The sequence below is a fragment of the Sturnira hondurensis genome, unplaced genomic scaffold (assembly GCF_014824575.4).
Source record: "Sturnira hondurensis isolate 20B ecotype Veracruz unplaced genomic scaffold, ASM1482457v3 Scaffold0006496, whole genome shotgun sequence".
Classification (NCBI taxonomy): domain Eukaryota; kingdom Metazoa; phylum Chordata; class Mammalia; order Chiroptera; family Phyllostomidae; genus Sturnira; species Sturnira hondurensis.
In genome coordinates, this window is record NW_028079127.1 from 13,106,920 (window position 1) to 13,133,929 (window position 27,010).

The 27,010-nt window shown below is 56.2% G+C and overlaps 1 protein-coding gene across 1 annotated transcript in view; it reads left to right on the forward strand.

The window, feature by feature from the left end:
* The first annotated feature begins 263 nt into the window (after nt 1-263).
* DPP6 (dipeptidyl peptidase like 6) overlaps nt 264-27,010 on the forward strand; it is a 190,076-nt gene continuing 163,329 nt past the window's right edge. Inside the window, exons 1-3 of the mRNA XM_037049919.1 lie at nt 264-284; nt 5,437-5,551; nt 18,310-18,408. Of these exons, the coding sequence (XP_036905814.1) occupies nt 264-284; nt 5,437-5,551; nt 18,310-18,408 (235 nt within the window). The remainder of the gene's footprint in view (nt 285-5,436; nt 5,552-18,309; nt 18,409-27,010) is intronic.

The following is a 27,010-nucleotide window of genomic DNA, read 5'->3' on the forward strand; positions in this document are numbered from 1 at the left end:
CGCTGCTGTGCCCGTGTGCCTTGCACTCAGAGAAAAGCCAAAGCTGGCCCCGTGACCTTTGGGCCCCACTCTCTGGCCCCCACTCCAACCCTGCCCCTTGCTCCCCTAGGTCCCCACACTCAGGACCCTGTCTCCACACTGTCCCCCACCTCCTCTCTGTCCCCCACTGCACTCCCACCTGGGTGCGTGCTCTCCGACAGCAGCCCGGGCTTTACTGTGTGCAGGCTGGGACAGCGAAAGGCCATAGGTGGGCAGCTCGGACCATGGAGATGACCTTCCCTCAGGTCTGAAGCCTGGAAGTCCAAGGCCCAAGTGCCGGCCGTGGTGTCTGGGGACGCAGCTCCTCACAGAGCCTTCCCTCGATGCCTGTGGATGGGAGAGGGAAGAACGCCTCTGCTCCGGTACCTCGTCTCCTAAGGGCACCGACTCTATCAGGGGGGCCCCACCCTCTGGCCTCACCGAACCCTGACGCCCCCCAAAGCACAGTCTCCGAATGCCAGCCCATTGCAGGGCGGAGTTTCTGTGCATGAATTCGGCGGGACGCAGCTCCACCCTGACGTGTCTCCTCCCAGCTGCATCTCAGTTCCTGGTCAACAGTCACTTTTGGGGGAGAGTTGTCTGGCCTGCTGACGTACAGGCAGCTCACAGGCTCTCTACGGCGGGTGCGTACCAACCAGAACGGGAATCTATCACAGCCTCATCCCCACCATCCCAGGCAAAAATCTATAACTCTACTGAGAAATGCATTACTGAAGCTCCACGTTTCAGGGGACCATTTATTAACTTCCTTTGCCCTTCATGGGAAGCAGGGTCATTTTTTGACTCAAGTTTTTAATAATTCAACTCCTGCAGGTTAAGAGGAGGAAGTCTGACTGCCTGAAGCTGCATTAGGCGTTCAAAGACGCACACACGAACCTGCCCCCCGCCCCGTCTCCAAAGCCCTATCGGTGCTCTGGTGCCTCCTACTGAGAATGGAATGTGCAAAGAGAGAAAGTTAGAAAAAGGGGAAAATTGTGTTTTCTGGGGCTAGCAAGATAGTCTGTGATGTTTTTCTTTTTAAATTGTTTTCCTATTATTGTTTTTCCAAGTGTGGGAAAAAATTTTACCTGCACTCTGAAAAATGAAACTTGGCGAATGAACACCGAGTCTGATAAGGAGGTTCTGCTCGCCTGTGAGTGCGGAGACCCCGGGATTTGCTGTGAGAATCCTCCTGGACGGCAGCGCTCGGAGACGGCGCCCTGCTCTCCCCGTCTGCTTCGGATCCGCCCTGCGCCCCGTCCCGCGCGGTGGTCACTGTGACTCAGCTCCGCCTTCGCCTTCCCGTCTTAGTCCAGGGGGCGTGGGGAAGCGGTCCCCGTCATCTTTCCCACTCACGCTTCCGCCCACAGTGGCAGCTTCCGTCTCGCGGCTTCCATCCCCACCCTGCAGAACGTAACTTGGTTGCTCAATTTTAAGGTGATTCCTTCCCACCTTCCCCTCCCCGGGGGACTCACCCTCCAGGGCCCATCAGGCGTTCCTCACCCCGCCCGCTCCCCGGTGAAGCTGCCCTCGTCCTGCTGGTTCGAGATGGTTAGAAAGAAGGATGTTTCATCGATACGCCGCTCTGCCTCCGGCCCTCAGTCTACCTTCAGGAGCCGAAGAGCGTGGGTCTTCTCTCTTCCATGTGATCCTTCCCGTAGACGGAAACTGCGTGTTTGGTTTTCGGGACTGAACACTCCCTTCACCCGTGCCTCAGGTGGTGTGTTTTGCTACCGTCTGCCTCCTGGTCATCCGCGTGGGACAGAAGCAGGTTTACCGTCGTGAGCGTGCGAAACACAGTGTTCGTTACCGTGTGACTATTTATCAATGAGTGTGTTGTTTTCCATATGGACGCAAACCTACTCTCACCCCCCGCCTCGTCCCCTCTGTATCTGTGGGCTTTCTCCCTCTCTCCTCGTCTCCCGCCTTGTCCTGGCCATCCGTCCTGGGCGTGGCGGGCCAGGCAGGGGCACCCTGGTGACATCGAGGGCTGCCTCGCTGTGTATATTTACAAGTCTATCGGTTACACTGCTGCAGAATCACCTCTCCAAGTTCAGGTCCACGGGCCCCGTGCACAGGCAAAACCAAAGCCCTGACTGACACTGGTGTTTGGAGGTGGAGAAAGGTTCGTTCGATTGGACAAGGTGAGAAGAGAGGGGAACAAGATCTCCCAAACCCCACCCCCCCAAAAGCAAAAGGAGAGCATTTTCACGCAGCTGAGGAGTCAGAGAGGGGGCATGTCAGGGAATTGAGACAGCAGTCTGATGCTTTGGTCACATTTTCCCCACCAAGTGCCCTGTGGCCCTGCAGCTGCCTCCTCCTGCTTGTGAGTGGATAATTTTGTCCCCACCAAACTCCACTGTGAGAAGGGGGGGCGGGGGCGGGAGGAAGAACCAGGATTCTGCAAAACATCCCATCCTTGTGCATCAGCGATGTGATCCTTCCAGCAAATAAAAGGGAAGGTGGACACCTGGTGACCATTGTTCACGTGGCATCACTTTGTACTGCCCCGGAGAGACGCTCCTTTCCTCCCCTCCCCTCCCCGCCCTTCCTCTCCCCTCCCCCTCCCCCCTCTCCTCTCGTCTCCTCTCCTCTCCANGGGGGGGCGGGGGCGGGAGGAAGAACCAGGATTCTGCAAAACATCCCATCCTTGTGCATTAGTGACGTGATCCTTCCAGCAAATAAAAGGGAAGGTGGACACCTGGCGACCGTTGTTCACGTGGCATCACTTTGTGCTTCCCCAGAGAGACGCTCCTCTCCTCCCCTCCCCTCCCCGCCCTTCCTCTCCCCTCCCCCTCCCCCCTCTCCTCTCGTCTCCTCTCCTCTCCAGCAAAGTGTGCCTTCCAACAGTTCTCCTGGAACCGCCTGCCGTCCAGGCCTGCAGACCACAAAAACACCCCTTCTTCATCTCTGACTATACGCTCCGTGACAAGAGCACTGGAAACATTTAAAGCCCCTGTGTGTGTCCTAATTAGGAATTTGATTACTTCCAGTTGCCCACAACAAAACAAAACAGGGGTATTGAACTCTCAAGGGGCTCGGCTGCAGTGCTCCTGGGTGGTTAAGAAAGTGGCAGAAAGCAGACGTCCTCAGCTGTTTTGCCTCTGAACGTCTGATAGACGGGTTTAAAGTAGAATTTAGAACTCTGGGTTCTTCTTCTTGGGAGCAAAATTCAAAATACATCACTGGTTTAAGCTGATGAAACAGTAACGTGAGTTGTGTCCTTCCCAATCTGGAGGAAGACTCAGTGTTGAGTATCTATACGTTCTGTTTTGGAGACTATTGGGTATCGATCTATTAGGTTTTGGATGGTGGACCCTGGCATTCAATCCGATCAGTGTTCAAGAAATGTCTGGAAGAGGTTGTCCGCACTACGTTGGTTTAGGGATAGAACTGCTTTGAGATTTATGCTATTCACGAATTGGAGGGAAAGGGCTGGTTTTCCTTGTAATTGTGGGTAAAGTGAGAAGCTGCCGAATCAGCAAGATCCTATGACTTCCGGGCATTGGCATTCTCACGGAAAAACCCAGTGCAATGGGAAAGGAGATTGTCCCCAGTATAACATTGTGTCAGGATTCCATATTGAGTCTTATCTTTTAAAAGATTTTATGTATTTATTTTTAGAGAGAGGGGAAGGGAGAGAGAAAGAGAGGGAGATAAACATTGATGCGAGAGAGAAACATCGATCAGTTGCCTCTCACACGCCCCCTCCTGGGGACCTGGCCCGCAACCCAGGCCTGTGCCCTGACTGGGAATCGAACCGGCGACCTTTCAGTTTGACGGATAATGCCCAACCCACGGAGCCACACCAGCCAGGGCTAGTCTTCTTTTGAAGTGCGAAAAAAGTCACTTTGTCATCGATAAATTAAATTCTGGATGGCGAATAAGAATACTGCTAGGAATTTCTAAGCAGCCACAGAACTAGGTCCTGCTCAGACTATTACAGCTCTCAGAATATTTATTTAACAACCTAGGTAGCAAATGTTCGCTGCTTTGAACTGAATGTTTCTTACTCCTCTAGCCTAGTTAAGCCAGCGTTGAGTGTTTGGAGTCTGAATTTTCTTACCTTGATTACGTGGACGGTGAATCTTCAATATTTAGACGTCGGGGGTTAATTATTGGCCATCCCGTGGTGGAGCCTCACCTGCGTGTTGATTTGTAGCCATTTGGTCTCAGAACGTGCCGTCTTCGATAAAGAAGTATTTAGGTATCGCCCCCTCTGTTTTCGAGGTCGCCGCCCTTGGGTCTCGTCCTGACTTGGTGTCGGCACGCGTCGGGTGCTGTGCTGTGACAGGGTGCTCTGTGACCTGTGTGCAGGCAGAGAAACCCCGTCCGCAGTGTGGCCATCTGCCTCTCTGCACCCCGGGGCGTCCCCGTTGCCCTTGTCCAGTGAATAATTACAATTACGAATATATCAGTGTGACACTTCTAACTCACTATTAATCCTCACTGTCACTTCCTGCGTCTCTCACAGGACCCCAGTTCCAACCGTAAGTTACGTAACCCCAATAATTTGACAGGAACTAGAGTTTTGGTTCAGCGGGCGGCATGCCTGATGAAATTCCTAGATTGAGTCCACCTTTAGCGTTGTCTCCGGATGTCACCTCCCACCCCGCCGTCCCTGCTCCGATGCAAACAGGACTCCCAGCAGGGGACAAAAATCCCAGCACAGGGACAGGTGCGTCGCCCCGTGAAGACGGTCCTGGGGTGCCTGGAAGCCTTGTCCGGGGAGCCGTAGAGGAAAGACAAGGCTCGGGTTAACAAACAGTGTGATGTCAACCAAGACAGACAACAGAAAAATAAGAACAAAGACACTGAAATAGAGAACGGGGGAGGTGGGGGGACAGTGACCAGAGGGGAGAGGGGAGGGAATTTCAGGGGGAAAAGGGGAAGGATTTACAGGAACAAGTCTAAAGGACACATGGACAAAAACTAAGGGGGGTGGAAATGGGAGGGAGGTGGGGAGCACTGGGGGGTGGGCTGGGATGGGAGTAAAAGACAGAAAACTGTACTTGAACAATAATTAAATTTTAAAAAGACAGACGAGAGAGGACTCAGGGCTAGAAAATGGAGCTCCCTTGGCTTTGATTCTCTGGGGGAACGCACGTGGGATGCCGTGAAGAGAAAACCCCACCATCCTCACCCTGGGCTTAAGGACCGAATTTAGTCAGTGGAGAAACTCCAAGTTCCCACACGAGCCGTGAGCGTAATGGAATGTGAGATTCCTTCTTCGGGTTTGGCCACGGCACAGGGAAGACAGGGGACTGAGGAACAAGCTCGTCACGGCTTAGGGGGGAGAGCACGCCCGGGCCCGCGGTTCCGTGGCTTGGGTCCTGACTTGGATGGAAGGCGTGGAGGGGGCGTGTCTGGTTTCTGGACTTGGCTCACCTGGCTTCCCCTCTATGTCGTCGCTTTCAGGAGCTGGTGGGGAGCAACCCTCCCCAGAGGAACTGGAAAGGAATCGCCATCGCGCTCCTGGTCATCCTGGTCATCTGCTCCCTGATCGTCACCTCGGTCATCCTGCTGACACCAGGTACTTCTGTCTGTTCTGGGGGCGGCTCGTCCCTGCCGGGGGGGAACAAAGTCATTTCCCCTGCCGGTTGTTGGAGTAACCACGTATGCCATGGTGTCCGTTTCCCGGGCTCCCATTCTCCAGGTGCCCCTGGGAAAATGGTGGTGCTATGCTGTCGGCGAGGGAGGTCCACCTTATAGTCTTTGGGTTTGTTTGCCCGACTGCTGACCAGGGGAAACGCTCCGGTTATAATGCACAATTACTTATCCACGTTTGATGAGCTTCAGGCCAGAAGCCTGATACGTCTAATCATTGTCGCTACCACACAGCAGGCTGGGTATTGTATCAAGGAGGCGGTAAGAAAATTATTGAAACAACGTACACGAGTATGGGCTAAGGCTAAAAAGTGCGTATCGGAGGCTCCTGATGAGATAAAAGAAGGGTAAGCACAGCCGGAAGTCTCTCGGGGAAGGAAACACACGCAGAAATGGTCAGCACAAAGCCTGCAGCAAAAACACACCTGTATGGATGTTGTTCCCCAAAAGTCAGGGGCACCAAAGCTTCCAGGAGAGAGGGACGCTGGCCGGGGGCGGTTCGTGGATGAGTTCGTGGAGGGGGCGATAACAGAGGAATAAGACGAGGCAGATGGGACGGCCTCCTTCTCGAAGGTCCGCGTAGGGAGTGACGGCAGGAAACCATGGCCGGGCGTGGACAGGGTGTGACGACCGCCTCCACGCTTGGTGTCGTTCCACTGCCCGTGCGTGGGGGCGAAACCAGGTCCCGACCCTCAATAAACATGCTGCACGTGTATGACTGGCCTTCCCAATGACGAGATACAATGTAAAAAAAAATTTTCACAGCTACAAAAAGTGACAATCGTGGTGTATGTTTAAACTGTCATCACTGAACTTCAGTGAAAAGACACTGAGCTTCACCCTGAAACCCAACTAGATACAGTTATCCCCAGAGAGGGATGCCGTAGGCCAGTGTTTCGGGTGAATGTGGACGCACACGTCTCCACCAAATCCTAGGAAGCTCAACCCAGCGACCTGTAAAAAAAAAAAAGGACCAAAAGGGGTTCATCCTGGGAAGGAAGAGTTGGTTTCACACCTAAAAAGGCAAGGGCAGCACACCTGCGTGGATGGAATAACGGGGAGACGATCGTTTCCACGGATGCAGAAGATCGGCAGGAGCGCAGGAGCTGGACCATGGTGCCCACGGCGCCTTCTCCCGAAGAGCCAGGAAGCGCAAACAGCCCGAACGCCCTTCGCCCGGTGAGCAGGCATACACGTGTGGCCTCTCCGCGCCGTGGAAGATTCCCCAGCCGCGAAAAGGGGCGAGATGCTGCTACACCCCACAGCACGGGTGAAACCGGAAGGCGTCGTGCCCCTTGGAAGACGTTTGACGTTTGGGTTTTGAAAGAGGCAAATCCATGGTGATGGGAAGCTGACTGGTGGTTACCAGGCAACGGAGGCTGCGGGTGGGGACCCCGAGAAGTGGCCGCTAATAGGTACGAGCTTTCCGTGGTTTTTTTTAGGACATAATACTTTCGGAGAAGTCTTCGGGTCACAGCAACTCTGAGAGGACGATGCGGGGACTTCCCACTCGTGCCCCACCCAGGTGCATGGCCCCCCTGCTCCCTGTTACCCGCATTCCCACCAGAGGGCACAGCCCACACACCCACACGGACACGCCCAAATGAGGCTTCTCTGGGGAGTGACGAAAGTATTCTGGAATTGGGTCGTGGGGGGAGGAATGCACACGTCTTCCTGAAATGTGGATTTTTATCTGTTAACCTGTTTGTGTAAACAATGTAGAGAAAGTGGTGTAAAAGAAATTTACAGGTGTGACGGTCCCTTATAGATGAAGGAGCCCAGAAACTTGCCTGATGTTGGAACCGCCTCAGCAGCAAATCTGAAAAAAGCGTGTAGCCTCACCTGGTGCGGGGTTTGTGAGTAAGCCGGAGTCGCCTGAGATGTGTGGGCGCAGGATTCTGTGCGGTGTTGAACACACCCGACCGTTCGGGAAAACTCGGACTCACCTGCTGGAAGGTACAGGACGGAGCTGAGAGGAAATGGGGAAGGCTGGAGGCAAACACAGGGAGGGGCAGAGCAGGCTCCGAAAAGTAATCCAGTCGCTAATGAATAGCAACACCAGAAGAACCTCGGCTTTGCACGCTCACCCGACCGTGAACCTGCCTTGGCCCCACCGGGTGCTCGTCCTGGTTCGTGATGAAGCTGCTGAGGATTCAGGTCAGCTGGGAACTGGAGCGACTCCACGTTGTCCGTGAGTAGGGAGGCAGCCCGTGGCCCTTGGCTCCTGCGGAGCCGGAGTGCCTTTCTGTCCTTTGCACTGGGCCGAGCCCTCTATAACAACGTGACTAGCCCAGATTCGACTCTGTGGTTGCCCCGCGCTCACGCTGGGACGTGGATAGGAAGGCGGCTTTAGGAAGTGTGGCGTGACCCACCCTCCCGAGTCCCCGGGAGCACTGGTGGCCTCTGGCTGTCGTCATTTTAAGGGAGAACAGAGAGATTGACGGCAGCTCCTTCCACGGTGGCCCAGAGCGGCAGGGCTGGGTAGCGTCCCCTGGCACGAGAACTGGGTCTGGGAACCCCATCCAGGTCCCTTCCCACCCCGTGCCCAGCTGCACGTCACATGGGGCTGTCCCTCTGTCTTCTGCACGGTCCGGGGACCCGTGCCAGCTGCTGTCTCCCGAGGGCAGCCCCGAATCCTGGGAGCGCTTGGCATTCAGTCCAGGTGCTGCAGGGGACGGCAAACAGAAAACACAGTCGTCTAAACCGCTGTCTCCGAATGCGACAGCCCGTTGTCAGGGCGACAATGAGCCAGAGCGGCTGGGCCGTGAGGCTCCAGCGACGACTCCCTCAGTTCCGGAAAAGTCCGGGAAGAGCGCCATTTCTCCTATTCTTCTGTTGAAATTCAGGGCGGCTCCACCTTAGTGCACTGACCCTTCGGTCCCGTTGGGGTTTTGCAGCTTCTATTTCCTCGTCCAGGACGCTCCACTCTGGGGCTGGTGGCCGCCCACCACAGCCCTTCCACATCCTCCTCCCTGTCTGGATAGAGCAGTGGCTTTGCTTCGGGGTCCAGGACGCTGTGGGGCAGAGAGGAAGTCAGATCATCCCCCGGCCCGAGTGGCAGAGCCCCCTCATGGGCCGCCGCAGCGCCCGTGCGTTTGATAAAATATGAAGGATCCCTGGCAAGGGTGGAGCAGTGCATGGAGCTCGGTGCAGTGAAATGTGGGGAAGGGCGAGACGCAGGCTCCCCAGGGGGGCGAGTGCACGTCCCAGGGAGACTTGCACGGGAGTGTGGCCACCAATCGCGTTGTGCCAATAACTGAATCGTCGACCTTTGGGCTGGGAGTGGCCCTCAGGGCGGGAGCAGGGTCCGCCGGGGCGGGAGGGCTGAAGTTTAGTCTCGAAGATGCACAGTCCCCAGAGTCCCAACACCTGGGCGCCTGTGTACCGCGGCGGGTTCCTCCCACCCAGGCTTGCTTCCGTTTTTCTTCCAACGGCTTAAGAAAGCAAATTGTTGTACTTCTTAAAAACCAGTCCTTTCTCTGGTGCTACCTGTTCCTAGTCTTGCGTTCCGGTTTATTGAGACTCAGCTCATAGTATCTGCTTTCTCCTGCTCCCCAGAAATCTGTTCTGAGCGCACCGGCTTCTGTCAAATGTGTCTGATCACCTGCGGGGCCCCCCTCTCCACGCTTGTGCGCGGCGTCGGGCCGGGTTGTGCCGAGGATGGGCCCCACGGCAATCATTCCGAGCAACAACCGCCTGGTTCCGCGGTCCCGTCTAATTATCCCCACTTACGCACGATGGATGTGTCGTAAAGATCAGATTAAGCGTGTGTGAGGGCCGCTCTGCCGAGAACGGATGCTCCCCAATGAGGACGTGCCCTTTTCCGTGTTGATGTTCATTTCTCCCTTGCCAGTCGGTGCTCTTTGCTAAATTTCTCTTTGGAATGATGGAGTCCAAGTTACCTTTTTAAAAAAATTTATTTTCAGCAATACAGTGCGAGCCTCCGCCAGGTCACAGGCAGTCCAGGGCCGCTAGGGACGGCTCCCGGCGAGCATCCTGGAAAAGGACCTTCCTACTAGGCCTTCTCCGGAGCCGCGGTTACTGGGGCGGGAGCTGGGAGATCAGCAGCGTCGTGTGGTAACACACGACCGTGGGATTGATTTTCCGTGGGTTTTCACACTCGAGATGGTAAGGGTGTGTGATGGAAAACATGAGAACACCCTCAGGCGGTAGAGCAACGAAAAGCCTTGGATACTTAAACGTCAATCGGAAGGGCAGACTCGGGGTGAAGGCCACGCAGAAGTTAGGGACGATGACGACGCACGACTCTTTTGGGGAGGAGCGTAACGCAGCGATTGTTTTTATGCCGTTGAAATCACACTCCTGGTTGGTCGGGGTCTCAAGTCTACCACGGCACCGCCAGCTCTGGGCTGATCTTTATTTTAAAAAATAAAATAAATTCAATTGGGCTCAACAGGCTTCATTGAGAAGACAAATCTAGCGAATTGGCAGTCACAGCTCATAAATCAGATTCTCCCGCAGGGGGGTTTCTGACTGCGTTTGCGAGGCCGGCACTCAGTGAAGTGTTCCGAACTCAGGCCCGAGTCCAAACACCAGCATCCTGGGTTTTGGGGGTGGGGGGGTCTGGGGGGGCTACATTATAATCACACTTCAGAGAATCCCCCCACTTAAGAATGCTTACTGAGCATGTAACCCTTCTTAGAGCATGTTCTGCAAATAACACTTCCGCGGGGTTTTAAAACGGCCTTTATTCCGTAGAGCGATTTTAGGTTCACAGCGAAATGGAATGGAAGGGAGATGTTTCCCGTGGAAAGTCTGCCCCCAGATGTGCCCCGTCTCCGGGATTATGAGCATCCCTCCCTCCCCAGGGCGGTGTGCTTGTTACAACGGACAGACGCGCCCTGGCGGGTCCTGGTCTCCCAGAGCCCACAGTTGGCCTGCGGGGCAGTCGCTCTTGGGGTTATGCCTTCCGTGTGTTTGGCGGGATGTGGAAGGCACGTATCCATCACTGCAGTGTAGCTCGAACGTTGTCTGCTCCCTGTTGATTCGTCCTCCTCTCGCGTGACCCCTGAAAACCCCTGGTCTCGGTACTGGCCTCCCCGTGTTGCCTTGGCGAGAATGGAGCACAGGGCCTGTGGTGGGAAGCCTACGATGGGCCGCCTCCCCGGACGGGCTTCTTCTCTGTGACCTGCATGCCAGGCTCCCCATGACTGTTGCAGGCTCGACACCTCGTTTCTTTTTAGCTGGATAATGTTCCGTTGTCTGGGTGAACCACGGTTTACTTATCCCTCGCCTCCTGGAGGACACCTTGGTTACTTCGAAGTCACGGCAGCTATGAATAAAACGGCAGTAACCACCTATGTGTAGGGGTTCGTGGGGACGTAGGTCTTCACCCCCGTCGGTGGAGACCAAGGAGCTTGACTTCTGGGTCCTGTGGGGAGAGTGGGTTTAGCTTTATAAGAAACTGCAGAGCTGTCTTCTGAAGTGGCTGCACCGCGTGGCATTCGCCCGGCTGTGAGTGGGCTTGCTCCAGGTCCCTGCCTGCACTTGGTGTTGTCCGGGCCTGGATTTGTGGCCATTCTAATAGGTGCATGATGGCATCTCATTGTTTTAAGCTTGTCTTTCTAAAATTCTGGAACAAATTATTTTTAAACATTTATTACTATGCGTCATGTATAATAGAGGTGTATTTTTAATAAATACATGTATAAATTGATGCTTGATAAAATTTCAAACTGAACAGGCTCCTAGAGCCAGCACCCTTATCAGAAAACAGAAGGTAGTCGCCCTGGCTGGTGTAGCTCAGTGGACTGAGCGCGGGCCTGCGAACCCCACGATCGTGGTTCGATTCCCAGTCAGGGCACATGCCTGGGTTGCAGGCCAGTTCCCAGCAAGGGACGCACGAGAGGCAACTATACATTGATATTTCTCTCCCTCTCTCCTTCCCTCCCTCTAAAGATAAATAAATAAAATCTTTTAAAAAAAGAAGACAGAAGGTAATCAAGAGTAATCAACTTTCTAACATAATGGGATAGTTTTACACGCTTTTATACTTTTTACATTTACAATATAAATGTATTCATATGTTATACATACTTTCCCACCTGGTTCTTTTGCTCAATATCATGTTTGGGACATTTGTTGCCGTATTTTATTTTTTATTTTTGAGAGAGTAAAACGTTGATTTCTTGTCCCACGTATTCATGCATTCATTGGTTGATTCTTGTATGTGCCCTGACCGGGGATCAAACCTGCGGCCTTGGCATACCCAGACGATGCTCTAACCAACTGAGCTACCCGGCCAGGGCTTGTCGCTCTGTTCCAGGTGGTGCGGGTGCCCAAGTTCTAACCTGTGGTGGACTGTGTCGTTGTGAGGCCTTGCAGAATCCCTGTGAAATTTGCCAAGCAGTTGAACTGTGATTCAGTGAACTCATAGTGTGACAAGCACCGTGTACCTCCTCGTTTCTTAGTCTTGCCGAGAGAGACGGCTTACCCATTTCTTCAAGGCCTTGTCTCTCCGGTCTCCTTCCTACAGGAAATGCCCCTGCAGACCCAGCCTTGTCGTAGGCCACCTGTGACCAAGGACTATGACCAGCTCGGCTGTCCAAGGAGGCACAGCTTGCCCGACAGGTCTCTGCCAGGGTTCCCCTGTCCTTTGGCACCACCACGTGGCATCTGCTCACACTCCCCTGCCGCTGGCTTCCGGGGTGAATGGTGTCCCCTCTGGTTATCAGATACCTTTGTGTGTTTGTGGACCAATGTCAGCTGGTGGGCGCTCACAGAGACCGCGTGCTGCTGGTGGACAGATAATTCTCACTGGGACTGTCCAGAAAACGGGGTGGGGGGCGTGGCTGAGCAGGGGGTGCTCTGGCGGGCGGCTGCAGGGCGGCTGAGGAGCCCGAGGCTTTGGAAAACACATGCAGCAGAGATGGAGAGAAGTCCTCATGTACCAGAGATGGAGAGAAATCCGCAAGGATGGTCAGCATGAGACGGAGACGCCCAGGGCACTCGCTGGACCGAGGGTGCCTGGCCCGGGAGCCTTGTGGGGGCACCCAGGCGTCAGGAGGTGAGGCTGCGGGTCGGGGGTGGGAGTAGGTTGGGAGGGTGCAGAACGCCAGGACGGGATTTGACGCCATCGTCGAAAGGCTCCGAACGGTCTGTGACAAGTTGCACGTCACAACTAGTTTCAGAATCTAGTGAAACTACAGGCCATCTTGTCGTTGAAGAGGAGAAAGTGTGTGTGTGTGCTCATCCAAACTGGGGTACGTGTTGTGAAGTTCGTGGCCCTGGGTGACCTGACCATGAGCACGCGCCGGACCTTGCTGTGGGTCCGACAGAGGACTCCTGTCCGCAGTTACAGTGTGCCCGGCTGCCGGCGTCCATGCTGCCCACACCCGTGCCACCTCACACGACGACGACGAGGAGTCGAGGTGTAAACAGTTCCGGGAGAACTCGGCGGCTCGGTGCTTGTCTCCTCTACCTTCACCGTCAGCCTGTTGGCCAAGCCCGCCCGCGGTGATGGCACACATCCTGTCTCCTATGGTCGCGGAAGAAAGGGAACCCCCCTACCCCCCCAACTTTCCTCCCGGATCCTGGTCCACCCTGGAAACAGATCCTCTTTTCCTGTAACAAATACTATTGTAGGGTCCCCCTTAGCCGTGGGGCGTGGGGTGGGGACAGCAAGGGTTTCCTGGCGGTCAGCCTGCACCCTGGTGGACAAGCCCTGACAACGAGCCTGAACACGCAGGCTGTGAACTGTTTTGGCGACACCACCCGGCTCCTTGACCTGGAGCGGAGAGCTGGCACCGTTCTTGAAACTGCCACCGGGCCTTCGAGGGAGTTCTGTCGGGGTCTCCCAACGCAGAGAGTGGATTTACGCCGCTGCTCGCCGGGTAGTTTAGTGGTGAACTCCCACAGCCCTGAGAAGCTGGCCTTCCCCCGTCTCTCGCGACTCTTCATCGTTCGTTCTAGAAGGAGAGTGAGATGCATCCTGCTTACTTATGGACTGTCACCCCAGAGAGCTGTTCATCTGGAGGACGAATGGCCTCGGGTGCTTATTATTCATGCTGGCATTAGGCTGCTCACTAAGGCGAGTGCGCGTACATATTTATCCATAAAAGGGCGCTTTTCAAAGCGCAGCTGCCTTATGCAGCCGCAAAAGGCAGTGAGTCCCGTCCCAGCACCGCTGTGTTCCTGGAGTCTGGCGCCTGGGCTCCGCGAGGGCCTCTTGGTAAATTCTAAGTGAGTTTTGGGAGATTTTGGGACCCCGCGACACCAGGGGCCGGCGGATCGAGTTGTTCTTATTTCTGGCAACTCTCTGACCCGTCAGGAACCAATGGCATCCATTCAGGAGTCTCGGTCGAGTTACCGGATCAGGGGCAGGAACAAAGAAATCGATGATGTGATAAAACCAGAGACCTGGAGAGAAATCGCGCAGAAAGAACTGGGCAGGTCAGGGCGGGGCGGGCTGGCCCTCCTGGCTGGGATTGGCCGGCTTCTCTTGTAGGCGGGGCTCCTCTCGAAGGCTGTAGGAAGGACAGCGATCATCTGTGCAGAAACAGCAGGCGCGGGACACGCCCCAGAAATCAGAATTCATTTATAAAAACTATTGCGTACGTATTCTTCCACGTGTAAACTTCAGCCACTTCAAAGTGCTCGCCATTCAGGACGATACACCTATGGAGACGTTTTTCCCCGCAGCTCAAAACAGTTTTTGAACTCGTCAATGTGGGTGCCTTTTGGTGCTTCTGCCGTGTTTGGTGTCGCCTCTTCCACATGGGCAACACGCTTCTCTTGGAGGAGTTTTTTTCATCTGGGGAAACAAAAAAAGTCACTGGGGTGAGATCCGGTGACTAGGGAGGGTAGGGTGTGGGGTCCTGCCATTTTTAGTCAAAAACTGCTGAACACTCAGCGTGATGTGGGCAGTTGGGCTTGTAAATCACCCATCATGCAATGGGCAAACACGTTGAAAGAGTCCGCAAAAAAAATTCACTGCAGCCAAACACAGCCTCTCACAACAACACCAGCTGGTGCACGGATCCAGATGGGTTCCTAGAACACCCACCCAGCAGGGAAGCCTGTTCCACAAGGGCCCTGCCCTCCAGAGGATAATTCCGGGCTTTTGGGGGGGCCCCCCTCATACATGTGCACTTTCTCGGATTGTGGTTTCATAGTCCCTGAACCCCAGGATATTTCTAAAGTGGCTCAGTGCTTTCATGTCAAGTGTTAAAATCACCGGCGATGGGGTTAAGGGATGATTTTCAGAGCCTCAGATTGAATCAGCCTGTCCTGCCGCTCGGTGTTCCTTTATACGGATTATTTATGTCTTGTTTTTAACTCCGTACATGTGTGGTTGCTGCATTTTCAGAGGCAGTGGTGGCGTAGTCGGAAGTGGGAGGGGCCATCACGAGGGGTGTGACGGGTGAAGAAACGCCTCCCTGAGGCCGTCACCATCCTGAGGTCTGGAACCTGGGACTGCCACCTCACAGGTCAAGGAAGGGTGGTCACAGGCGTGTGTCAGAAGCATCCGAGACGGGGGACTTCCTGGATGGCCCGGCAGGCCCTGCACCCCACCCCCGGTATCTTTTTAAGCAGGAGGCAGTGAGAGATTTGGCACAAAGAGAGAGGAGACAGCGATGAGTCTGGGGTGGGACGCAGCCACCAGAAGCTGGAGGAGACCAGGAAGAGACGGTTCCCTAGAACTTCTGAGAGAGGGCGGTCCTCGTGACGCAGATTCCACTCGATGACCCCGATGCCGGGCTTCCAGCCCCCAGAACTGTTCGAGGACACACTTCTGCTGCAGTGAGCCACCAGGTTGGGGTCCCACAGCAGCTTCAGGGAACCGAGGGGGCGAGGGGGAATGAACGCCTTTGCCCGTTCTGGCGCGGCTGAGACTCAACCCAGGAGGCGTGACCGTGGACTTGCGGGGAGATCAGAGCTGGAAGAGGGCAGGCACTTTGGGGATGGGGAATGAGGTGATGGCCGTGGCTGGGCCTTATCTGCCTGCTTCTCTGCCCCCATTCACCCTGGGGCCCTCTCCCGGACTTCCGTCACCACGGCAGGGACCCCTCATGGCTTCACAGTGGGGCTCTTCATCATCTCCGCTCCCGGGGAAGGAGCTGAAATGCACCCGAGACAGGACGCACCTGTGGTCTGCAGCCTGGGAGAGGGAAAGACCCCGCCCGTCTCCCTCGTGGACCTAATTCTTTTTACTGCTTTGCGGACCTGCGTCAAACAGACAAAGCGCACTTACGGACGGGTCTTACGAAATGAGCAGAAGGAACCAAGTGAAATTAGAGCAATCCACCAAGCCGTAACATCCCAATGGAAAGCGTACATTTTGTGTGATAGATCGTGGCCTTGGCACTCGTGACAGATGTTTGGGGTTTCTCACGCCCACCCGAGGTGCACTGGGGGAGAGTGGTCTCCCCCATGTCTCCGTGGGGGGCACCGTGCACCCTTGTCCACACAGCAAGGGCACAGTCGTTTCGGACGATGAAAGCAGCTGACCAGGGGGCCGGTGCCTCGTGAAGACGCACAGGCTGGTTCAGACGCTAAGTTTTGGTGTGACTATGTGCTTACGGTCAGAATATGACTGTATTCATATGTACTGCCCAAATACACACACACACACACACACACACAGAGTTGGAAAAGACATGAAATCAACAACCCACATCACGTAATATAGTAATAATTTTCTCAAACTCTCAATTCTACGACCGGCGCCTGGATGCTGTTCCTTTCCCCCACGTCTGATTTTAGTCTTCCCGATGTCTACCCTGTAATTCTTCGCTCTACACTCCGACGCTGGTGCTCACAGAGCTGCCCACCCGCTGCCCTTTACACTGGTCGTGTTAGAAGGGTCAGCGCCAGCCAGCAGAGTGGATCCGTGGTGGTTATGCTTTTAAAGAGTCTTCTGGGCCCTGACCAGGGTGGCCTGGTGAGTTGGGTGTCATCCCGCAAAGCAAAAGGTCGCCCGCTGGTTCGATTCCTGGTCGGGGCAGATGCCTGGGTTGCAGGTTCCGTCCCTGGTTGTGGAGGGTGTGACAGGCAGCCAATTGATGTTGCTCTCTCGTGTGGATGTTTCTCTCCCTCTCTTCCCCTCTCTCTAAAAATAATAAATAAATAAATTTAAGTGCAAAATCCCTTTAAAGCATTCACGGTTTTAGATACAAATGCATGTTTCTGTCGTAGAGCCTGACACTGGCCAAAGCCAGGGCAAAACTGTAAAACCCTGTCACCAAACAATTGTCTGGGGAATTCGGGTCAAGCCAACTCTCATTTCGTAAAATCCATCCAGAGCCACAGTGAGTTTGTTGCTATCTGGACGGCGACTTTCTTTAACCAACCAGCTTTCTTAGCCATTCAACGTAGGTGCTACAGTCCCAGAGGTAGCTCTGGGGATTCCATTCCAAGATTATTTATTCTCGTTTTGTTAAGTAATCCCACAGGCATTGGCATCAATTCCCAACAACCGGCCACAGATTTTGCAATAAAAAAATTCCAACAAGCCCTGGGTCAGCCCAGGCCGTGGGAGCTGCCTCGACAGCCAGACGTTACAGAGAGAAATAGACAGAACAAAACACCCCAGTGTAACGACTCGCCGATCTGACCCATTCCGGGCGGGATGCACACGGCCCCACACACTTCTCAAGGTGCCGGGGGTCACCGCACCCAGCAGCACAGCCCAGAACCGGGGGGTGCGGGCCCCAAGTCTCCTGGAATTGTGGACTGCCTGTCCCTGCCTTCCCTCTGAGAGGGCAGGGACGTCACCAGGCACCTGGGTGGGTGATGTACATCCGAAACGGTTACAATGAAGCGTCTCTCATTCACGTAGCAGGTGGGGCTACTTGGAGGCACCACCCAGTGCGTTTAGTCCGTTCGCTTAGGCTCAGGGGCCAGACGCAGGGATGGCCTTCCACCCCTGAAAAGGAGTCAGGTGGGTCTTTGCGCCTTGCATGGGCGAAGCCTCTTCGGGGGCAGGTCTGAGAGCCCCCCAGGCTTCGAGGTTGGGACATCGGATAAAAGCTGGCCCGTTTCTGGGGCCTTCCAAGCCCACGCCATTCACGACACATTTCCCCACACCTGGTGCGGGGCTGTTGGCCGAGCGCCGTCAGGGTTCACCCCAGGAGCTGACTCCCAAGGGCGACCATCAAGAGGACACAGGGCAGCATCTGGCCACCTGCACACGGACATTTGGGGTGTGATTCCATCTGCACAAGCACTAACCCCCCAGCCATAGACAGCCCGGGACTAGTGAGGCGTACAGAGAATAAATGCCTGAGAAACATGTCCGTTGTGTTTTAACTCCCAGCAGCCCCATGGCGGCCGACAGTTGGCGTTTAACAGATGCTGAGGGAACGATGGATTGCGTGGTGCAGCCCAGAGTCTTTCCAGAAATTCGTTCCTTCCTCTTTGGCCGACCGTCCCCCCCCCACACACACACATACACACTGCTCAAAGGCCGAGCTCATCGGTTATGGCACAGGGAGGGCGTGACAGAGGGTCATGGCTCGGAGTCACAGTCCCCTTGCCGTCATTTTTGATGGTTTAAATTTTTTTTGATGAAAAGTGTGGCTGGCGTCTTTGTTCGGCGGGTGTATCTGTAGAAATTTCGTATCACCACCTCTCTTAGTTCTGAATGGCAGTTGGATGCTGATGTTCCTCTTTTACCAGGAGATAAAAACTGTAACTCTCTGCCCCATTTTTTCTTCTCCCCAGCGGAAGATAACAGCGTGTCTCAGAAGAAGAAGGTCACAGTGGAGGATCTCTTCAGTGACGAGTTCAAAGTGCACGACCCCGAGGCTAAGTGGATCAGTGGTGAGTCCTGCCAGCCCCCCCCCCCCCACCGTGACACTCACCCCGCTGGCCACTGGGGACAGCGAGGCTCTCCTGGCTGCCTCCGGTGGTCTCTCAGTCTCCCTCAGGCCACAGAAGCAGACCCCCCCCACCCACCCCCCACCCCGAGCTACTGCAGCGATAATCTCATTATCGCTCTAAGAAAACCTGTGTCTGGTAAGATGGGACTGCTCCTCTGTGAGAAATGAGTCCTCCATGTGGCCTCCAGGAAACTTCATTTCCCACAGAGATGGGAGATGTTGCTAAGCAACCAGCCCTGGGAGCGACACAGCCGAGCTTTCCTTCCTTCTCTGGTCTCATTCTGCATTGTCCCCTCATCCCCATCCCGCTAGATAGAGGGGCCAAGGAGCTGAAAGATGCTTCTAGAATGTGGCCAGATCCCCGGGACAGTGCAGCCCCATCCACCTCCTGCAATCTGGGCGGCGTCTGGTTTTCTCGTTTATGGGGGTTTTTGAAACTACGCCACAGTGGATGTGGAGGCAGAGGAGGGAGCGGCCCTACGGCGGTTTCTGGTGCAGGGCGCGTGGCCCGGGTCCTGTCGCTGGTCTGGGTCGGCTGGAGGCACGGTCACGGCACAGAGACACCAGCCGCGGCACAGCCAGCCCTCAAACGTGCCGCCCTCTCCGGGAATGCCTCTCATGTGTGGGCTGAGCCCCCGCGGGCGCACTTTGAAGTGCTTCTCGGGTCAGGGAATCTTGTCCGGAAACGCCGGGGATCTGGTTCAAATCCTGGCTTGGGGAGGAGACGAAGCCCAGAGGGGCTCCGTGGCTTCCCTGAGGTCATGTGGCTGCAAGGCTGTCCCCTGGCTTCCCGCTTAAGTGCTTTTCCAGGGGCGGCCCTGCCACGGGGCACACTGCTCCCGAAATGCTCCCGACGCTTCGCAAGCTGTCACACACCCACTCGCTGCTCCGTTGTCCTCCCCTCTGGCTTCAGAGTTAATTCCTGAGGCTGAGGTGAGCTGACTTAAAAATGAATGAGAGAGCAGGTTCTCAGAGAGCATGGACTTTATCAAGGGAGACCAGAGGCAAGAGGGGCACGGAGAGAGCCCAGGGCTCCGGGCTGCGACTGAGGAAGGGGCGGTGCCTTTGATCCGGAGGCAGAGGGGGCGTCTGTGCCCCGTTCATCGCCCGCCCCCCCCCACTAGAGGTGGCAGGGCAAGGGTGCACTCACAGGACTATCGCGGGACGTGGAGCTGGGGGGAGCTTCAGAAACCATCCGGACCCTCGTTTATCCAGCTCCCCTTGGTTGGGGACCTGGTGCTGCAGGTTCCTGGGGGGCAGGGAGGCCCATGAGGGTGGGGCAGCAGTCAGAAAAGGGGGGGTGCCTGGCCGGACCTGTCGGAACGGAAGGTTTCGGAGCAGTGCGTTGGCTCGATGGAAGCTTAAGCTTGTGCCTCAGGTGACATTTTTATTACCTGTGAGTTACAGATTTACGAGAGCAAGTTAGGAGACAGAGTTGAACACTCTTTCAAAGGTAATGAGAATGGCCTGTGATTTTGCCAACTGGAAATAACCCGCATTCGGTGTGTGTGCACTTGCCTTTTGGGTGGTGTGAGCTGTGAGAGGGGACGTTTACAGCCTGGACCCCAGACTCATGTCCAGGGGACTCAGTCAACGTTCCCCTTGGGCATTTCCGTGTCTCCGGAGGATCTCATCTCACGCGTGTGCCTTCAGACATGGCAAGTTTAGGCAGCGCGTAGACATGAGGTGACAGGTGTAAAAGCCACGGTGACCGAGAAAAGACTGAGACAGGCCAGCCGTGCAGACGTGGACGGGTGGGGGAAGCCAGTCGAAGGAAGCTTGGAGGCTTTCAGCCCCGTTTCCCCGACCAGCAACGAGGCATCGGTTCTGCAACTGGGTGATGAGTTCAGAGCAGGAGCCGGTAGAAGATAAATAAGCAGAAATGTTCTTTAAGTCTGGAAACTGGGCCTGAGGCTCAGTGGGAGGTCAGAGCCGCTTGGAGGATCCTGGAAGGTGAGCTCCGGGCGTTAGCTCAGGGGAAGAGAGAGGGCAGGTTCTCAGGGACCCGGGGGGTCCTGAGGGTCCTGAGGGGTCTGAGGAGGAAGGGGAAGCACGGGAGAAAAGGACTTCGAATTTTGGAGTGCCGGAGGAGGAACTCATCAAAGAGAAACTGCCCCTTGGTGGCTGTCTCCACAGGGCCCCCGGCCCCAGGGCATGTCTCCTGCGGGTGGTCTGGACGTTCTGACTCACACTCGGGCTGTGGGTCTTCCCCAGCCACACCAAGTACCGAACGCTCTGCTCCTGACCCTGCTGCTTCGGACGGCAGGGCGGGAGCTCACCCTGGATTTGTATGTGGGTGGCTCTCTGCCTTGCACGTGTTGCATTTGCAGACAGGGCACCTGCCTGCTCTGTGTGTCCGTGGGGTCAGGCCCTCCACACAGGGGGTCCGATGCCACAGGCCCTGGCAACGCCCCCGGGAGGCCCCTCTCACCAAGGCAGCCTGGACCAAACCCTGGAAATGGTCTGATGAGCCCCCACACACCCTTTGGGGGGCCCACTGTCCCCTCCCAGGGTCGTTAGGGTGCAGACAGGACCCGATGAGCTCACCTGCTGGCTCTAGGCTGGAGACCCGTGGTGAGGGTGGGGGGACTGCAGGACCCAGACCGTCTGAGTTTGTTTACACTCATTTCCACGAATCCCGCCTCTCGTGAGCCAAGAGCCCTGTGTCTCTCCCATGAAATACTAGAGAGACTGAAAAATTGGAGAAAATTGCTTCCTTTGAATGCAGGAAAATATCAGCTGGCTGGTTGGTGCTGGGAAAGTGTATGTTGTAGAAAATCAAATTGGCGATAGGGTCGGGGCTCAGAGCCACGTGGTTTCCGTGTCTGCTTCGTCCTGTTCCCTTTCGTGGCCCCGCCGCCCCCGCTGCGTCTCTGTGTGGAGCGGCGGGGGCGGGCGGAGGGGGCGCTGGCGTGTGGAGCAGGGAGGTGTTTCCTCCGAAGGCCACATTTCGTGCCGTTGGAACCGCTGGGTGTTAGAGTCGGGGAGAAGGAGGAAGTTCCCTGGGGGCCATTTCTGCAGCCCTCGGCCACTGGCCACAGCTAACCACAGGGAAATGCCCGAAAGGACAGGTCTGGAAGAGTAAAACCATTCCCCGATGGCCCGGTGGGTCACCACAGTAGGCATCATGGGAAGTCACGGCACTGAGGACACACCTGTGACAGTCCCCAGGCCTTACTAGAGCTCTCAGGAAGGGGACCGGTGAAACTATGTCACACGTTAGTGTGAGCCGCTGATTTGTGCCGCCCTCTCTCTCTCGGTGTGGTTTTCGGGACCCCCTGTTCTCAGGAGCAGGGCGCCCCGGGGTCTGTCTGGCGGTAGGAAGCCTGCCGAGTCTCGGCTGCTGCCCGCACCGCCCCCGCGGCACTCAGCCACCCTGGAGGAAGAGTTGGGCCACACATTTAGTACGTTGTGACACGTGATCACACACACACACAAGACTCATCATGTCTTAAGTAGATTTACGATTTTGTGTTGGGCCGCATTCACAGCCAGCCTGGGCCGCATGCCGCCCGCGGGTCCAGGTTGGACACCCTGCCCCCAGGGTCCCACCTCAGCCTCGCTGTGCCTGCCCAGTTTCCTCCTGTCCTCACCTCCCTCCCGCCCCCCTGCTGCCCGGACCGCAGCCTTCCCGGGCGTGACCCCCGGCGGGTCAGCTTCCTAGCGAGCCCAGCGCCTCTTCTTCTCTTTTTCTGCAAACGCTTTTATTCCACGTTTCTCAGCATCAGTGACCTGGCCGCGGCCTTCGTGGCCGGTCCCAACCCGATTCTCCCGGGGGGGCTCCCCAGCGGAGTCAGGGCCTCCCTGCCTAGGCTGTGGTAGAACTCTGTGCCACTCACACAGGGCGGCAGGTAGAGCCTCGGCTGCGAGTCCCAGCCTCGGGGACGCCTCTGGGGGCAGAGATGGTGGCCCGCCCCGGGCTTCCCCACCCCCACCTCCCACCCCCGCACTGGTCACCAGGCACCCCCCCCAGCCCCCTACCGGCTGCTGCAAGAACTGTTTAGCGAAAGTTCCAGGGCATCCAGTGGCTACAGGCTCAGCGGGCCAGGGCTCCCCTGGGACGGNGCCGCATTCACAGCCAGCCTGGGCCGCATGCGGCCCTCGGGTCCAGGTTGGACACCCCGCCCCCAGGGTCCCACCTCAGCCTCGCCGCGCCTGCCCAGTTTTCTCCTGTCCTCACCTCCCTCCCGCCCCACTGCTGCCCGGACCGCAGCCTTTCCGGGCGTGACCCCGGGCGGGTCAGCTTCCTGGCGAGCCCAGCGCCTCTTCTTCTCTTTTTCTGCAAACGCTTTTATTTCACGTTTCTCAGCATCAGTGACCCGGCCGCGGCCTTCGTGGCCAGTCCCAACCCGATTCTCCCGGGGGGCTCCCCAGCGGAGTCAGGGCCTCCCTGCCTAGGCTGTGGTAGAACTCTGTGCCACTCACACAGGGCGGAAGGCAGAGCCTCGGCTGCGAGTCCCAGCCTCGGGGACGCCTCTGGGGGCAGAGATGGTGGCCCGCCCCGGGCTTCCCCACACCCCCCCCCCCCACCGCCCCGCACTGGTCACCAGGCACCACCCCCAGCCCCCTACCGGCTGCTGCAAGAACTGTTTAGTGAAAGTTCCAGGGCATCCAGTGCCTACAGGCTCAGCGGGCCAGGGCTCCCCTGGGACGGGGGGCGTGTTCTGCCTCTTTTCACCCCCGTCCCTCTGGCAAGCGCCCCTCTGCTTCCTGGGAAATGGGACGTCTGTCCTCATTGGACCCGAGGCAGAGCCCGACCAGGAGGGAAACCCCAACTCTACCTGTCTGTGTGCATCACAGGGGCACGGGCTCAGGTGTCCCCTTTTGGGTCTAGAGAGTGTGTGTGTGTGTGTGTGCGCGCACGTGAGCACCTACGTGTCAGCCAAGGACCGTCCACGCCTGTGAGAAGTTTCGTGCGTGTATTTGAGCCAAACGGACCCTCGCTGGGGAGCCAACCCTCAACGGACTGAGCAAATAAATGCCCTGGGAGATGGCAGTTTCGCCCCTTATTTTGTCCATCACAGTCAAAAGAGGGGGTTCCGTGAAACCCACTGGTGGTAGGTTAGGGAGGCGGGAGGGAGCAACCCGGGGAGACCTCTGGGATTGGATCTGAGTCAAATGGTAGACACATGCTTCTCGACACAGGCGGGCACAGTTAACAGTGAGCTCCGCGACAGTAACAGTGAGGGGACTGGTGGTCTCTCCCTGGTGCGGAGAAAGGAAATTTCTTTGACATCCCAGAGTTGTGTTATTATAGACGCAAACGAACAGCTGACAGGCTTGGTCAAGGTGAAGATCGACTTTTGTCAGGGAAGGTTCTAGCCGTGACCTGCTTCTAGGTAGAGAGGTCCCCTTTCAGACCGTGCCGCGTGGCTCCTTTCGGTCTCTGAATGTGTAAGGCCACCACACAGCCCCTCTGAGTCAGTCAGGGTCGCACGTGGCCCCTTTCCACCCCGAGGGCAGATACTGTGTTTTCTTGACAAGGGATCTTGAGTGAGATTTGCGTGTCATTTTTCCTCCTCGGCGAGATTGACATTCTCCAGGGTGTCTTGGGGTTGTTCTGGGCCTCCAAGGCTTTTCGGGACTTTTCCTGAGGGTCTCCCCCAACACTTGGCCCCTCCAGTTTTCCCACCCAGCAAGACAGACAGGAAGACATGCCCTGAGGCAGGACTCGAACCTGCAATGGGTCTGGCTCCAGGGCTCCATCGAAGGGTGGGCAGGGGACCGCCCGCCTGAGCTGCGGGACCGCCCAGAGCACCGTCGCCCAGCAGCCCCCCGACAGCACTCACAGCCTTACTTTATTTTACCTTCCTCCGAATTAAGGCACAGTCCATAGGTCCCCACCCCCAAAGTGGGCTGCCTTTGTGCGCTTTTCTTGCTAGAATGTTCTCTTCAATGCTGTCTGGAAAGTCCTGTGCGGTAGGCTCTGACCGGCAGAGGAGCCCTGACGTCAGACATGGATTCCATTCAGTTCTCCCACCCAGCCCATAACCACATCGGCCTCGGAGAGCCTAATTCATCACCATCGACACCTTTCCAAACACTGATCGCCTTCGTAATTAATGAAAAATGAGTCGTTTGGTCTCCCGTAATTGAGTCTAATCTCCGACCACCAGCAGTCGGTGCCTGGAGTGTATCTGATTTTATGTCCAGGTACCCGATCCGATCTCTATCTTGCCCTCGGTGGACAGATGGGTTCTCAGGGCTGTACGGGCGCCCAGGTGGCCACTTTCTTTCCCTCAGGGACCCAAGCGAGGGTCTGGCTGTCATGAGGTCGCCATGAACTTTAACTCACGGAAGGGAGTTAACTCAGCAACGGGCACCCTGAGTGTTCACAGACCAGGACTGAGGGTCTCGCGTTTCCGGCCAATGGAAGGGCATCCTGATGTGCTGTAACTCTTGGCAGTTTGCAAACGTGTGCAAACATTTACGATGATAGTATGTATCCAATTCCCTCGTCCTGTGGGCGTAGGGAGAATCTCACAATGGTGAAGATAGCTCCCGTACCAGATTTGTTCACTTCATTCTTACCTGCCAGGTATGATTCCACGCAGAGCGTGCCTGAGGCCGGACTGTGCTCCCCGACCTCAGACTCACCCCCTTTTCCTACGCGGTCCTCCCTGTGCACCGACGTGACCCTGTCATCATGGTGTCCTCTCATTCCCTCCCAGGGTGGGGGGTGGGGGAAGTCGGCCAAACGTCAGACATTAAACAGGAGCACGATGCTTCCTACTATCGCTAGTTTTATCGATAAGAGTACCTAGGATCAGAGAGGGTGACTCGCTGGCCCGGGTCCCCACAGCCAGCAAGTGGCAGGACTAGGTCTTTTGAAGAAGTCAGTCTGACTTACTCTGAAAATATTTCCAGAGGATTCTGAGAAGTTGCCCAAAGTCCCGTGGAAAGTTTATGCTGAGTCCTAGGGCATCAATTCAGTCGTCGTGAGGTCCAGTCCTCTGTGCAGTGAGGGTCCGGGAGTGTGTGTGATGACAAATGACATCCCTGGGCAGTTTCTTCCCCCATCTCAGGGGCAGCCAGCACGGCACATCTGTGTGGCCCATGGCCACGTCCAGTGCCCACTGTCCCTACCCCCTTGTTGCTGGTCTCTGGGGAGTCTGGCAGCCTGAGGGTCCAGCAGAAGCCCAGGCCTTGAGGAATGGGTTGGTGGGCCACCCCCCACGCCAGGGGACAGTGAGCTGAGGCTCGTCACCGGGTGCCGTCCACTTGATTTGCCTGTTGGCCTTCCCTTTCCGTCAGCTTCTCTGCCCCATCTCAGGCACCCCGGGCACAAACGCTCTCCCTACCGCGGTTGAGATCTGCCCACAGACGTGCCCACGGGAGACTCAGAGAGGCCTGAGAAGAAGCACAGTCGCTGGATGCACATCTGGGAGACACGGGGGAGTTTTGTTCCTTGTCTCAGTCCGACCCCTGGCCGGTAGGTCCGCCCTAAACCCACACGGGCCGCGTGGGGGTTGGTAAGCCCTGAGTCAGGAATCCTCAGGAGGGCATTCACGCCGATCCACCCCGTGTGCGGTCTGGTTCCCTCGCCTCTGGTGGCAGTGTACAGAGTGACAGCGGGGACCAGGCACACATCGTAGAAGTCACGTGCGAGGCTTTGTCCATAAAAAGTCCAGCCACTGTCCACGTCACCAGAATGGTTTACGTGACTTCAGTGTCACCTGGCAGCCAAGGAGGGTGGGCTGGAATGGGCGTGCGTGAACAACGACGACGTCGCTGTACTGGTCAGTGCACACTGCAGACGCCGTTGCATGAGCGTGTGCACGGTGTGGCCGTCGCCTTCAAAATGCCTGAGCGAGTAAAGCAATGAGTCTGCATCCAATTTTACATTAGCCTGAACATGCTTTCCTCCGTGGAAACTATTTGGATGCTTCAGAAGGCCACGGCTCTGAGCAGCTGGTGATGGGCAGCTTCGTCAGGACAACGCACCTGTTCACGCATCACGTCTCGTGCGGAGTTTTTTGGTGAAACCTCAGATCACCCAGGTGACTCAGCCCCCCTACGGCCCAGATTTGGCACCTGTGACTCCTGGCTTCTCCCAAAACTAGAATCACCTTTGAAAGGGAAGAGATTTCAGACCACTGGTGAGATTCAGGAAAATACAACGGGGCAGCTGATGGAGCCTTGGAGAACTGGTCCCAAGGTGCCCACTTTGAAGGGGACTGAGGCGTCATTGTCCTGTGTACGATGTTTCTTGTATCTTGTATCTTCTCCAATAAATGTCTCTATTTCTCATGGTACATGGCTGGGTACTTTCTGGACAGGCCTCCTCCTAATCTGCTGTCACGTTTAAGTCGCCTCAGACGTGAGACCCCCCTCGGACCGTCCAGTAACCCCCTCTGCGCAGTCCGCCTGTTAGTACGCAGGTGCCCGGGAGACACAGGTGCACCATGGTCCTCCCGGGACAGCGCCCCCTTTGGACTGAAATCAGAGGGGTCGCGGGGACCACCACCCGGTGCCAACCTTTCCTGGGGTATATTTTCCTTTCCGACTCCTTTCTCGGTGACACCTCCCATCCAAATAGGTGT